A 14,542-nucleotide genomic window follows, 5' to 3' on the forward strand; every position below is an offset into this window, starting at 1 on the left:
TTCAACTTGCCTTTGGCAGCTTGTTCCAATCGGCCGCGATCAACAGCAGACGCGATCTCTTCAGCATGGCGAGCTTGCAAGGCTTTCTCGTGCTCAGCAATGGCTGCATCGATGATTGCCTTTTGATCGACATTTGTTGTCGCTGGTTTGTCTTTCAATGCTGCCTGGACCGCAGAGTCAACTGCTATTTGAAGATCGGCCTGGTACTTCGCCGAGAGCTCTTCCCGCAGGAGCCGCAGTTCTTCCGCATGCTGCCTTTGTAGATCAGCTGATAGTTGGGGGGTGGATGATTGGTTCTGGCTTTGCCATTCCAGCCTCGCCTTCTCAACAGCTTCGGAAACAACCCCCGCTTGCAATTCTGCAGCGCGTTCTTGATTAGTAGCCCTTGCCTTCGTCATATCAGCAATACGTGACTGGAGCTTTTCCTAGACCGGGACATTTATGACCAGTGTGTTGCACGAGTGCGAATGACGTACATTTGAGAAGCGAATATTTTTCACATCCTCGCCCGATTTTTGAGATTCTAATGTAGCAGTCTAGGGGGGACACCGTTGGGAAATTATAAAATAGGGAGCAACGATTTTATGACAGACCTTCAAATTATGAAGAGCCTCATCACGGGTTTTGATCAGTTCAGCCTTTTCAGCCTCCCAAGAGCTGGGCGCTTCAGATGATGGCGCCGTGTTCCCTGATGGCTTGATCCAAGATGCTTTCTCTGCAAGGAGTTTGTCTCTTTCTTCTTGCAAAGCCGTCTTGAAAATTAAAAAAAAATCTTAATAATAATAGTCCTGCAGCGAAGAATCTACTCACAATGACAGAAGTTTGGTCTAGATCACCGGATGCTGTCTCTGCTCTCACCGTCGACGAGGCGGCTTGCAATGAGCTATTCTGGCCCTCCAATTCAGCAACCTTCGCTTCGAGAAGCTTTTTCTCCGCCGCAATTTGGGATACCTTGCCGTTGAGCTCGCCTAATTTTTGTTTATAGCCTGCCGAGGTCTTCTGATAATTGTCTCTATGGCTGCGGAAATTGGCCTCGAGCGCTTCAATCTAGGTAACTTTGTCAGTCATGCGATGTAACGGAATTATCTACCTATCGACGTACCCGTGCATTTTTTTGCGACAACAGAGCGTCTTTGTTGGAATCAGCTTGTTCAAGGTCCGTTTTTTGCTGTTGAAGATCCTTGATAGTCACATTGAGGCTGGAGATCTCATCCTTCAAAGCTTGAACTTCCGCGGGGTCGATGCGATCATACTTCATGTAACCATTTGAGCAGGAACGGGGAACAAACATGAAATGCAGACCTTGGAAAGAAGTTGTGTATTCCGCTCTTGCCAACTGCGACTCTCTTGTTCTAACCTTTGCACTTGTGCTATGCTCGCCTGTAGCTCTGCTTGAGCATTGCGTGCTTGTTCCTTGACGGGGTCGAGCTCAGCGGAAGCCTTTTTCAGCTTCGCCTCAAGGTCGCGGGATTTCTTTTGGTATATCTCGCAGTCTGCACGTAGAGTTGCGTTACTTTCACGGAGAATATTCATTTGATTGATTCGTTCAACGAGCTCAGCGTGCTGTGACGCGGACGCTGCGCTCTCGAGAGCCTTTTCCCGTTCCTAGAGAACGAAGATCAGGGATTAAAATTGTTGAGCGAGTTGGAGATTTGTCACCTCAGAGATGGTGGTTCGAGCCTCTTGCAGGGATTGTGAGAGGTGCTCAATTTGGGTCTTCAAACGGGCATTCTCTTGTTTGCTAAGTTCCAGTTGGAGGTCGACGATTTCCTTCTCTTTCCGCAGATAAGAAACGACAGAGCGGAGTTCAGTCAACTTCGCAGCTTCGTTATCGGCGGAATCGCCTTCTGTTGACACGGAAGACGAATCTGCAGCCTGTCTAATGCGAGCAGCCTGTGAACTGACGGACTCAAGATGTTGGTGAAGAATCGAATTTTGCGTGGAGAGATCCTGACAGCTGTTCATTTAAGATTGAGTCAGGTCTGCGATGTTGTTAAATAATTAGTCGTTACCGCGCATTCAAGTCAGAGATTTCCTTGTCGAGAGCATCCTTTTGCTGATTCCAGCTGGTCTCGGATGTTGCCAGTTTTGCCTGAGAGGTCTCGCTGGTAGCCAAACTGTCCCGGGCTTGGGTTTGAGCAGTATTTAGCTGATGCTTGAGAGTTTCGATAGCCTTGATAGATTCAGCGTGGACGACAACCTCATGGGAATATCTTTCTTCAGCAGCCTGAGAAGCAAGTTAAATCATGTTTTCATCGATTGGGCGAGCAGCTCGACTCACTTTAGCTCGTTCTTCTAATTGCCTCACTTCCTGTTCCCTCGAGGTCCGGTCATTTTCAGAATGCTTCTCGGAGGTGGTCATGTCTACGATTGCGTCCTCCAGAGTCTTCTTGTCGTTCGTCCAGGCTACGCGTTCTGCCTCTATGGTCTTCTGAAGTTCGTTATGTTGCGTCTTATGGAGTGCCAGTTCTTCGTTTCCCGCGCGGAACTTCTCCTCAAGGGCCTTGTAGTCGGACTGGAGAACACGTTAGCAAACCTTCCAGGGGTAAATGGGAATTCTTCACCTCATGACGTGCAAACTGAGCTTCCGTCGATTCCTTGTACTGATCAAAGGTAGCGTTGAGATTCGCAAGAGCTGCCTCGCTTGCTTGACTAATTTCTTGGAACTGCTGCACATGACTTCTTGCTGTGGCGAGATCAACCTCCGTTACCTTGAGGGTGGATCTAGCGGCGTCCGTCAGCTTAGTAGTGATGACCAAAAAACGAATAATACAAACCGGAGCTCTGCTACTTCTGCCTCAAGTTGTTGTTCGCGACTGAGGGCATGATCAGGACTTTGTATGGGTCCGCTGGCTGCAGTTGTTCGACGTTCGTAAACGGCAAGCTTTTCCTCGTTTCCTTGAAGTCGCTTGTTGAGTTCTTCAACCCGCTGTTCAAGATGTTTCTTGCTGGTTTCGGCACCGACCAAAGCTTCACGAGTTTTAGAAACTTCTGAGACCTGGAAAAGAAATAAGGAGACTGTATATCAGCCACATTTGGGAGAACCTACCATCTTGTCCAGGCGGTTCTGAAGTTCCTTCGCTTCAATATCTTTCTGTAAGGACAGTTGCCGGACGGCGTCGCGTTCCTGCGAAAGTTGTGTACGCAAATCTTGCCTGGGCGCGGGTTCAGCGATAAGAGCTCCGAAAGATTGTCCTGGAATGCTTACGTTTGGCCTTCGAGCATTTGGAGCTGGTTTTCGAGACGTCGACGGTCGTTTTCTCCGGATCGTTCGAGGTCGTTATGCATTTTTTGGACATTACCCATGAGATCAGAAAGGTGAGATCGCTCCATCGCAAGTGTCCTATTCTCCTCCACGAGACGCCCCTGTACACTCTGTATCGTTTAAGGAGATCAGCAGGCCAGTCCTCCCACATCAGAAATTGACGAACCTCCCAAATCTTTTTCTCTGCTCGAAGATTGGCACACTCGTTCCGCAACTGTTCGACACGTCCGTTGGATATCTGAAGGTCCTCTGTCACACGGCTGCATTCGACGTCAACACGAGTCCATTGATCGAAGAGTTGTTGATTCCGCTTGGTGAGATCATCCAGTTCGCGGCCATGTAGCTGGAATTGTTCTTGATGCATTTGGTGACGGTCTTGCGTTAAAATATTAAAAATATTATTCAGGAAAACCAATACGAATGATTGGACTTACCAGAGAGATACTCAATTTTCGCGTTGGCTTTGGCAAGTGCGGCCCCTAATTGGCTCACCTCTCGCTGCGCCACAACGAGATCTTCCCGTAGCCGACCTGCGTCAACTCCCATCTCCATCCTGTATGCGTCAAACTGACCCTGCACTTCAGCGAGTTCTTTGGCGATATCGCTTTGAATAGCGGGTCCATTGCCGATACCGTTTGCGACAACGTGCTCTGCGGAACCACCAGCCTTCTCTGCTCTCGCAACCATACTCCTCAGAGTATCCCTCTCCTTCATGTAGGCCTGTATCACGCTTTCGCTGCTCTTCTTCTGTCTCTCCAGTTGAGCAGCAAGTTCCTGCATTGCCTCATGAGCTTCACGGACAGCCTCGCCTTGCTCCCTCTCCATCGCTTCCCTGTAGTCCCTTTCCTCACTCTCCATCTTCGCGCCCAACTCCCTAACGATCCTGAGGAGTTTTTGGTTTTGTTCCTGGATTCCAGTAATAGACTTGAATGCGACAAGATTATGAGTGATGAGTGAGGAGATGTCCTCTGCAGGTACGGCAGCCACATTTTCAAGCTCGTCATCTGGCGGTATTGTGGGGTCGTTGCGTCGAGTAATTTCGCGAAGGAGAGATTGCACTTGACGTCCCAAGTCTCCGAGCTGTTTCTGGAGCAAGTCATTTTCGGAGGTGGACTTCGACAACTTCTGGGCATTCTCTTGCGCTGCGTTCGCCTGCGCGTCCCGTTCTGCCAGAGCTTGGGATAGCTGGGAAGCAAGTTGGGAAGCTTCGGATTGAAGTCGTTCGTACTCGGCGCGTTGTTGAGATAAGATTGGAGCCTGTGACACCCTTGTGAATTTAACAACTTAGACGGAAAAAAAAACCATCAACGCACCCGCTCTTCGATTTGAGCAAGAACGGCTGAAAGAGTGCGATCCATGTGATCATATTCTGCGGTTTTCTTAGCGTAGTCTTCCTGAAGCCGCACATACTCGGCATAAACTTCAGTGAAGGTCTTTCCAGTCCGTTGAGCTTTGCTGGCCATTGCCACAGTGGGGCTAAGACCCATCATACCGTCGGCTATGGAATCGGATGGCCCAGGCGTCCTCATGGGCGTTCCAGGCATAGGAAGCTCGCCACGTCCCATCCGTTGCATAAGATTCTCCAGTTGCTCAACTCTGGCCTCCGCTTGATCTCGTCTCTTCGCCTCACGCTCTACATCCGCCCTCAGCGCTGCTTCCCTTTGTTCAGCCCGCTCTCCCACACTAGCCCATTCACGCTCAATACCCTCCACAATTTCCTTCGCTTGCTTCTCCCTCTCTTCCATCATGCCTACAAGACGCCTAAGACCACTTGCTTCAATCGAATACTTCGCTTCTTGTTCAGCAAGCTGTCCAGTTAAGCCTTGTACCTTTGCTAATGCCTGCGTTAGTTGATGCGTTTGCGCAGTGTGAGCCGATTGTAATGCTTTCAGCGATGATTGGGTGGAAGCGTGGGTTTGAGTAAGAGAATCAAAGGATGACTGAAGATTGGCCATTTCCACGTGGTTGGTCCTGCGGTATTTGGCAAAGTCTTCAGTCTTCGCTAGGAGCTCAACATTCGTACGGTTAGCTTCTGCTTGCGAGAGTTCGAGTTGTTGAGTAAGGGAGTCGAGTTTGAACTAAGAACATTGTGAGAGGGGTGATGGCCAAAAGTTAGTCAAGACGGAACCTTGGTGGATGTCTCAGTGGATCGTAACTCCCGAACTTGAGCCTCTAAAGCCTGGTGTTCTTGACGAGCCTCCTTGAGGTTTGAGCGAAGAGTGTGTATCTCCTCTGAGAAGTTGTAAGAAACGGGACAGAGAAATAGAAACCATAACTCACCTTCTCGTTGTGCAGTCTCTTGCTTCAAGCGGCTGATGACTCCAACCAAGTCGCGCTTCTCGCGCTCCGTGTCGTCCACTCTATGTTTTAGATTCTCGACTTCTTCGGACGATGAAGACTTGGACGTTGATAACTCAGTTATCTGAACTTGTAAAGAATTCTTGGCTTCCACTGGTCCCAGTAATTTAGTACGAGAAAGGGAGTCAGGAAACGGCACAAACATAGTTGGTCGCGTTCCAGTTTAATCTGCCTCATTTCGTCACTCGCAGCCTCCAAAGAAGCCTCGAACTCCTTTGAAACACTCTCCTTATCCTGAAGGGCTTGGTCGAGTTCAATATCCTTCTTCTCAACTTCGGCACGTGTATCGTCGAGTTCTCTTTGCGTATTGTCGAGGTCGGCGTGCTGAGCAAGAAGTAGACGGTAAAACGAAATAATGGCATCTTGGGAAGGGGAAGTAATATCGACGTTAGGGAAGAGTTGCGACAGAACCTCCTGGTCAACGTCGTCTGGAAGGGATACCGAGAACGGGTGTGCGTCATCGTGGGATGGCCCAGCCTCATCATCGTGGTCCACCGTCACAGCCTTCGACTTTCTCCTAGTCTTCATCATGGGAAGCAGTAGTCGCCAAGGGATTCGAGCTGGCCGGGGCGAACAGCGAGCTCAAAGAAATTCAATGAAAGCGTGGCTCAATGGGCTGGCAGGTGACAATGAAACACGCGTCCACGTGCCTGCTTATGTAATGAAGCATTATCCTTGAACCTTAATTTTCAGATCCTACCTTGTCAACACAACTTTTGGGTAAGTGAAAGCAGCCTATAATAAAGCAAAGGATCCTTAACCAACACCTTCTAGTCACCTTCTGACTCATTCACGCATTCAAAATGAGTTACGTCGCCAAAGGAGAAAAAGAATACGATGCCACAGGTGCACCCGTTCCAGGAGCCAAAATCCACAAAATCAGGATCACCCTCACCAGCAGCAACGTCAAGAACTTGGAGAAGTGTCAGCGACATTTCTTTCTATCTGACTAAATCTTTACTGATGCACCCGCCAGTCTCGACTGACTTGATCAACCGTGCAAAGGACAAGCAGCTCCGTGTCAAGGGGCCCGTTCGTCTTCCTACCAAGGTTCTCAAAATCACCACCCGTAAAACTGTTAGTTCTCTTTCGCATACATACACTACCTTGCTAACGCTTTTTTTTTACAATCCAGCCTTGTGGTGAAGGTTCTAAGACCTGGGATCGTTACGAACTCAAGGTTCACAAGCGCCTCATCGACTTGCACTCTTCCAGTGAAATTGTGAAGCAAATTGTGCGTTTTTTTATTTATTCAAAAAAAAATAGCTTCCAGCGACTCAACATTGGGACAGACGAGCATCAGTTTGGAGCCTGGTGTCGAGGTCGAAGTCACTATTTCTGCATAAAGTGTGTACATCACGACTGTAGCATAATGACACTTCCCGTTTGATGCCACCATTCCAATGTACTGCTTCGTGATATGTCATATTCCGCCCACATCGATAGAAGGCAATAAATGTGCCCTGCGTTTTACTGCCATCGTAAGATTACTATGGTAATAAATGAGATTTTTGGGAGACGGGACCGACATCATGCATCATTGTGAGAACGTCGACTGTATTTAGTCCTGAACACCTCTTCGACTGTCGAAGTCTTGTAATCACAGATGGGGAAAAGTGCGAAACTTCATAAGAGAGTGGTAAGATAGCAGACTGTCGCCTCTACTTTTGAAAGCCAATCTCATTCCTCCACGCACAGAAAAAAATAGCATCGTCTTCGAGCGGAGGTACCGCTCCAACATCAACGTCAGCTCAAGGTCATGCTCAAACCGCGAAGAAACGAGCAACCTTGAAAGAGAAAGGAAAGCGTCCAAATCAGCGTCAGGATGGTCCTGTACTGGGTGGCGCAGACTATGTTTCCCTCATGATGGGTGGGAGGAGGAAAGCAACTGAGGAAGCCCGAAAACTACCCCAGAACACATCGTAAAACGGGAGATTTCACCTGCGTCGTCGTGAGTTCCCACTCGAAATTTAGTCCGAACATGTGTGTCTAAAACACTAGAAAGGTGTTCCAAATTCTTGTGCTCGACATTCCCTCTACTCATGATGGAACTTCAAGGCAGGAACTACGTCCACGAACCATGGTTGATATGCATACCTGTGGATTGAATTTGTCCGTCCACTTTTACAGATAAGGACTGCGCGCCAGAAAATAGCATCTAGAGGCTAGCGTCCCAATGACATGATCCTCTCATCGTGGAACAGTTAAATAATTCACTGTACCGAGCATGCTACTGCGTTAGGTCATCATAAGTACAACACTCATCAGCGTCTATTATCTCGCAAGTCCCGATTCCAGTCCGAACTATAGTTACTAATGGTTGAAGCCCTTTCCGGAAAGGCAGGGGGTACTGCCTGCAGTGGTCTCATGCGAGACGAAATGGGAGTAAAATACTGAGATTGGGGCTGAGAGACGGGGCCTTCGTTGTTGAAAGGATTGTCGGAAAACGAAGAAAAATCCCGAGACGCGGTGAGGTCCACCGGAACGTCAGACGGAACACCCAAATGTCGATGGCTGATATTGGAAGCTGGTTCGAGTGGAACGAGATCTGACACTTGCCGTATGGGATTGTCTGATTGATAGGTAGCAAGGTTCAGCAACCCTTCAATGTCAAGGGAATGCAACGATCCGCGTTCCCCGAGCTGGCGTTCTCCTTCATGACGATTCAAAGGGGGATGGTCCTTCGCTGAGAGACGCTGATCTTCGGGTATGTCTTGACTCCAAGAAGCCAAGCTACCTCTGGTATGTGTTGGCTTGGTAGGTGATAGAAAGTCATCTTTCGTGTAGATAGGATTGCTGACGACCCCACTTCGGGATAAGTTCTCAGTGAAAGAAGGTGGTGGGCGTAATATCCTTTCGTCCTTCGCCGTTGTTGTCAAACGGGATGAGTCAAGATTGATAGACTTTCGATGTCGACGCTTCCGCTCGCGCAGGATGAAAATAATCATGCCGACGACAATCAGGACCACAGCGCCTCCGCCTACAGAACCCCCGATAATAACAGCTCTGTGCAGCAGGGTAAGGCCTGTCTGGGAAATGTGAAGAAAATTTATCTCACTTGGACGTCATGGGTGAAGAAACAGCACTTTCTGAGGTAACGGATGTGGTAGTTTTGTTAGACTTCATACAGCTCGTGGGACTGGAAGCATCTCCGAGAACTAGAAGAAGTTGAGAGCTAACGACATGCGCAGAATATGAAGACTTACTCGTCAACAAGGGCGTAGTCTCGTGGACATCAGCCCCATCGTCAAGAAGAAACAAGACTGATTTTCCACGACCGAACTTGACAAGGTACTTCGCTATGCCTTGCACAGGATCGTCCGAGGTTTGGTTCAACTCGGACGAAGACCCAGTTGGATTGTAGAATCGAACCGTTGGGGAACGGGCAACAGCGGACGCATTGTACCTGATAACCATTTCTTCGCATTGTGATACGGTCGTAGCATTCAAGCTGAACTTTCTGCGGGAAGGACTGGGTATACACGAGGAATTGCCGGTGGGCGAAGGAAGCACCCTGAGGATATCAGACACCTTTAGAAGATTCTCGCCTGAATCATCGTTGATAGATGTTAGAAAGTTGGAACCAGCTGGAATGGGCAGAAAAGACAAGTCAATGCCTTGGGAGAGATCGGGGTTTGTGATGGGAACGAGGATAGCTGTGGAGTTGAAAGGAAGTATCGACAGCGTCGCAGGTGGCAAAGGGGTGAGATCACCGCTGCCCGAAAAGTTAATAGTGAATGGCTCGCATTGCTGAGCCTGTGCAGTGGAGTTGAACTTGAGAGTTGCGGAAACGATCTGCGTGCCAAAGAGGGATATAATTAGTGAGGCGTGGATAAACATTTCCAAGAGCGAGAGAGAGAAATATAAAATAGGTGCAGGCCAAGCTGCACAAAGCTGGCGAGCCAGGCGCAGAGTGAAGGCGAAGAAGGGATAAGGAACGAAAAGAAAAAGAAAGATACGAATAGGGCTTACGTCTTGGTGATATACAGCCCTGTGAAATCTTGGTTTGACTGAATTAAGCTGAATGGATGAACTGAACAGTCAGAGAACGAATTTGAGAGATCATCGAGATCATCCTGAGCTTGTTCTGAGCGATGGTATCAATTTGGTAGTCATCTTGAACATCTTGGTAACCGGAAACCACGGTCCGGGACATGGTTCAATTTGTGATCGACATGAGCCACGTGACCGACCAATCTCTCCTCTTACCAATACCATGATCCGGACGTTCGTCGCTGCTCCCCACAGAGTCGCTCATACCCGTTCTTTATCGACTACGGTCTCTCGCAGACAACACATTCTACCCAAATCAAACTCACCCATAGTATCAAAGCTAGAGTTCTTCAATTCTGTCACTGGTGGTTCATCCCTGATCCCCACATACCGCGTTCTCGATGGTGGAGGAAATGTTATACCTGGCGCGGAACTTCCGCAGGTATATCTTTTTACGCAAAATGGGTTGGGCTGCTGTAATGTTGCATCTGGAACAGATTGATAAAGCCTTTGCTCATCGGTTATACGAAAACATGCAACTGCTCCCTACTCTCGACACAGTGCTTTACAACGTGCAACGACAGGGAAAGATATCTTTTTACGTGTGTTATATTCCTCTGCATCTATTCCCTTACTCATTTATTCTTCAGATGACCGCTGTAAGTGAGGCGTGAGTTATGAACGCTCCTCAAATGATGGAATTATCCCAGTATGGAGAAGAAGCGACAATTATAGGTTCCGCTGCAGCCCTTGAGATGGACGATGAGTAGGTGATTTTAGAGTACGACCGAAAACTTCTGATTTAGTATGTTTTAAAAAAATACTTAGAGTTTTAGGTGAGCGATCGCAGTTCATTTCTATTTTTGTACTCAGAATCCTAGGTCAGTATAGGGAAATGGGTGTCCTGCTTTGGCGAGGGTTTGCCATCGACGACGTAATGGCCCAGTGTTTTGGTAACGAGGAAGATGGGTCCGGGAAGGGAAGACAAATGCCGGTCGTATGTTTTTTTCTTCTTATAAATACCTCGCAAAATATCTTAGAACGTCGCAGCATTTTGGCTCGCCTAAACATCACTTTCACACAATCTCATCGCCGTTAGCCACACAAATACCCCAGGCGGCCGGTGTGGGGTATGCTCTGAAGCGCACACCAGACCGCCGTTCACGATCAATCGCTGCTTGTTATTTCGGAGAGGGCGCCGCGTCAGAAGGAGGTCAGTATTGTGCTACTACCGTTAACTTCTTTTTTCATCCTGATAAATAATTGAAATATTAACAGATTTTCATGCTGGGCTCATGCTGGCTTCTACAATACCCTCGCCCACGTTATTTATAGCACGCAATAATGGGTTTGCGATCAGCACGCCAAGCACCGAGCAATACAATGGAGATGGGATCGCAAGCCGAGGCCCGGGGTACGGAATCGATACTGTGAGAGTAGACGGAAACGACGTTCTCGCCGTTCTTGCCGCTATTCGTGAAGCTCGAAAGAGGTGCTTGGAACAAGGCCGTGCGGTCTTGGTGGAAGCTATGAGCTATCGGTAAATAATTTTTTGAAAAAACTGGGCAACTCTTTTTCACTACACATTGGAAATACAGAGTCAGCCATCATTCAACTTCGGACGACTCGTTTGCCTATCGACCGCGCACCGAGGTCGAGGATCGGAAAAAGGTCGACAACCCCATCATGCGATTCCGCCTTTTTATGGAATCTCAAGGATGGTGGAACGCGGACGCCGAAACCGAGCTGAAGGCTCGTCTCAAAGAGGACGTCATGAAAGCCTTCAAGAGGGCGGAAACGCTTAAACGAGCTGAACTAAGCGAGTTGTTTACCGACGTGTATGGTGGAGAGCAACCATGGCATCTTGTGAGTCTGAATTTCATTCAAGCAGAAACTGTGTGTTGACGAATCTCAAATGTGTAGAAGGAGCAAAGGGCGGAACTCGCCGGTTTGTTGAGGAAGTATGGAAGTACCTACGAACCGTGGCGAAAGGAGCTGGCAAAGTTCAAAAACAACGGCCGAGATTTGCTCGATTAGAATACTATACCCTACTCTTGATGCATCACATAAAAACATTGGATCTCGTGCTGTAACTATGTCTGGCCGCTAACCTGTCGACGAGAGAGTTAGAGTCATTGTTAGACGAATATATAAGGCTACATATAGGCACTCAGAACTGCGGGATACGCTAGAACCTTTTTTGTCTTGATATACTCTCAATTTCTAGGTTAGGTGACGGAAATGCACATCCATCATTATATGTATAAAACAAACTTACAGGGATTAGTTCCAAAAAATGAATGAATAAATATGATCTGAACGAAGGGCCACAAATCATGTAGTACTTTCCGTCACCTAACCTAGAAATTGAGAGTATATCAAGACAAAAAAGTTGTACTACATAATTTCTTTATAAATTTGGTGTGGCCCTTTGTTCAGATCATAGTATTTATTCATTCATTTTTTGGAACTGATCCCTGTAGGTTAGTTTTATACATATAATGATGGATGTGCATTTCCGTCACCTAACCTAGAAATTGAGAGTATATCAAGACAAAAAAGTTCTAGCATATCCTGCAGTTCTGTGTTTACACATATGTCACCTCGCTTTAGCTAGGTCTCCCAGCTTCATATTTCTAAGCAAACCGAACATGTCACTCGTCCGCAAACATGGCGCAAATAATAGGACTTTCTGGAGGTCATATTGTTCAAGATTGGAACAAACATGTCACTCTTCCGCAAACATGGCGCAAATAATAGGACTTGCTGGAGGTCATATTGTTCAAGATTGGAACAAACATCTCACTCTTCCACAAACATGGTGCAAATAATATGACTTCACTATATGCTTACAGTTGATAACACTGCTCGTTGCCGCTGCGAGGAGTCGGCCGAAGGCCGGACGACGAGCAGCGGCCTCCATCAACAACCTAGATATTCAACTTCAATGCTCCAACAGAGTTCTCATGAAGAAACAAAAAATAAAAGGATAAGATTAAAAATGAGGTTTATGTTAAGGAAAATGGTCGAGTTCAATTCAAACATTTTGGAAGTTTTTTCGCTGGGTGAAGCTGAGGGTGTACTAAGAACTCTTACTAATGTATTTACAATACAGAAGCGAGGTTTTGTTGACGAAGTCAACCTCTAGTAAGTAGGGACTGTCATGGATACACCCGGGTATTATCCGTATCCGATCTGTGGATTTTCCCACCCGTGGATTGGATAAGCCACGGTACGGATATATCCATGGCTATAGTGGCTCAGAGCAGCCCTCCATATATCTTCACGAGTTCTTCACCGTTTTCCATGAAAAAATATGCGTTGGAAAGCTCCCGTTTGGGAGATTTTTATTCTAATAAAATTGACTGTAATATCCTATGTGAATATTAGTAGAAGCCCATTATTTAATAACAGTGGAAAATGATATGATCAAGCCTCAGTCCATGAAAATATTACCAGCATCCACATGAAGAGCAAACATCATGATTCAGACATAAAGTGAGTCTTAAAAGTAGTGACAAATTAAATATAGTCATCCTAAATTATATTATCTAGCTGTCATCAGCAAAATTCATACTTTGTCAGACTCCTCCCATTCCCAGATGTTTGAAAACATCCCAAATTCTTTTGGAGAAAGAATTTTTATTTTCATTTCCACAATCAAATTAATTTCAAATTTTTTTATTGCTCTTTATGCATACTGGATGAGCATCAAATACCATTATAAATGCTAGTGTAGTCATACTACTTACCCAAGTGTTATACATGATTTGGAAGGTTCATAAAGTATAAGCACTTTATATATTTACATCATATTTTGTATGAAATACACATAAGTACCCCAACCACTGTAAGAATTTTTGATGCTCACAGATGGGTATGGTAAGTGTGTTTGTCACTGATCTGCCATATACACATTCTCTTTCTGACCTGTTAAAGATGTTGTTAATTTATTCAAGACCAAATTAATCTCTGTATAGCATTCAAGTCAAAAAAATGTAACATAGTCCATTCTATGAATGCATATATAGTGGAATAATAAAATCAGAGTAAAATACAAAGGAAAAGCTGAAGAAGTAATTATATTTCCATGAATTCTTGTTCAAATTTATCAAAGGGTGTTTTTATTTTAAGAGGGAGTCAGATTGATGAGTTCCACAGGCTTACAAAGGGCAGTGGCGCATTGGAGCTGCTCCTGCCAAAGTCGTCCAAATATAGCATATGGATCACAGATATCCACAGATTTCTATATATATCCATGGGTCTGATCCATGGATAATGGGTATCAATGGCCACGGATAATACCCGGTTTTTGCCGATCCATGACAGTCCCTATATGTAAGTAGCCCTACATATTTGTCTAATGAGATGTCATGATCCCTCCCACCACAGCCAACCACAATTCTCTTGCTGCTATGCCTGAGGACAAAGTTCGTGAATTATGTTGCCTTGTCAAAGGCATTACAAATTTCATAATGATTTCTATACCTGTCAACAACATGGTTTATCAATGTTAGGGCTTCACACCATATGTATTACAGGTACGGCTGTACAGTTTACGGGCTCCATATGGGCCCTTCCACAACTCATCCGTACCGTACAAGTTAGAGTTGAATAGCCAGACGATACAGTATGGGAGGAACTATGGTTATATGGCTGTATTTACAGTATATGATAAAACTAAGGAACGAAGATTAAATGGGTAGTTTTGGGGGCTGATGAAGTTTAGCGGCAATCTTCTCTTGTGAAATTATTAACTTCCTCTTCACCAACATGAGGGTCCAGATGGTTTCTGGCTTGAGACTAGCATGACGGAGAGATATAGTATCTCAACTGCCAGAAAAAATCCATTCAATGGCTACAGCGGATCCTAATGATAAATGGTAAATTAGCATAATAGATAGGAGGTGACAAGATAATACCGGG

At 46.3% G+C, this 14,542-nt stretch overlaps 1 protein-coding gene across 1 annotated transcript; it reads left to right on the forward strand.

The window, feature by feature from the left end:
• Positions 1-5,978: 5,978 nt before the first annotated feature.
• LACBIDRAFT_230442 (uncharacterized protein) lies at positions 5,979-11,653 on the forward strand (the record flags this gene model as incomplete). The annotated part of the gene is made up of 9 exons (XM_001875819.1): positions 5,979-6,246; positions 9,961-10,058; positions 10,114-10,218; positions 10,327-10,382; positions 10,490-10,613; positions 10,667-10,829; positions 10,895-11,156; positions 11,215-11,482; positions 11,540-11,653. The coding sequence occupies 9 exons, from the start codon at positions 5,979-5,981 to the stop codon at positions 11,651-11,653; spliced, it is 1,458 nt and encodes a 485-aa protein (XP_001875854.1).
• Positions 11,654-14,542: the final 2,889 nt, after the last annotated feature.

The sequence above is a fragment of the Laccaria bicolor genome, genomic scaffold (assembly GCF_000143565.1).
Source record: "Laccaria bicolor S238N-H82 LACBIscaffold_3 genomic scaffold, whole genome shotgun sequence".
In the NCBI taxonomy this organism is placed as follows: Eukaryota; Fungi; Basidiomycota; class Agaricomycetes; order Agaricales; family Hydnangiaceae; genus Laccaria; species Laccaria bicolor.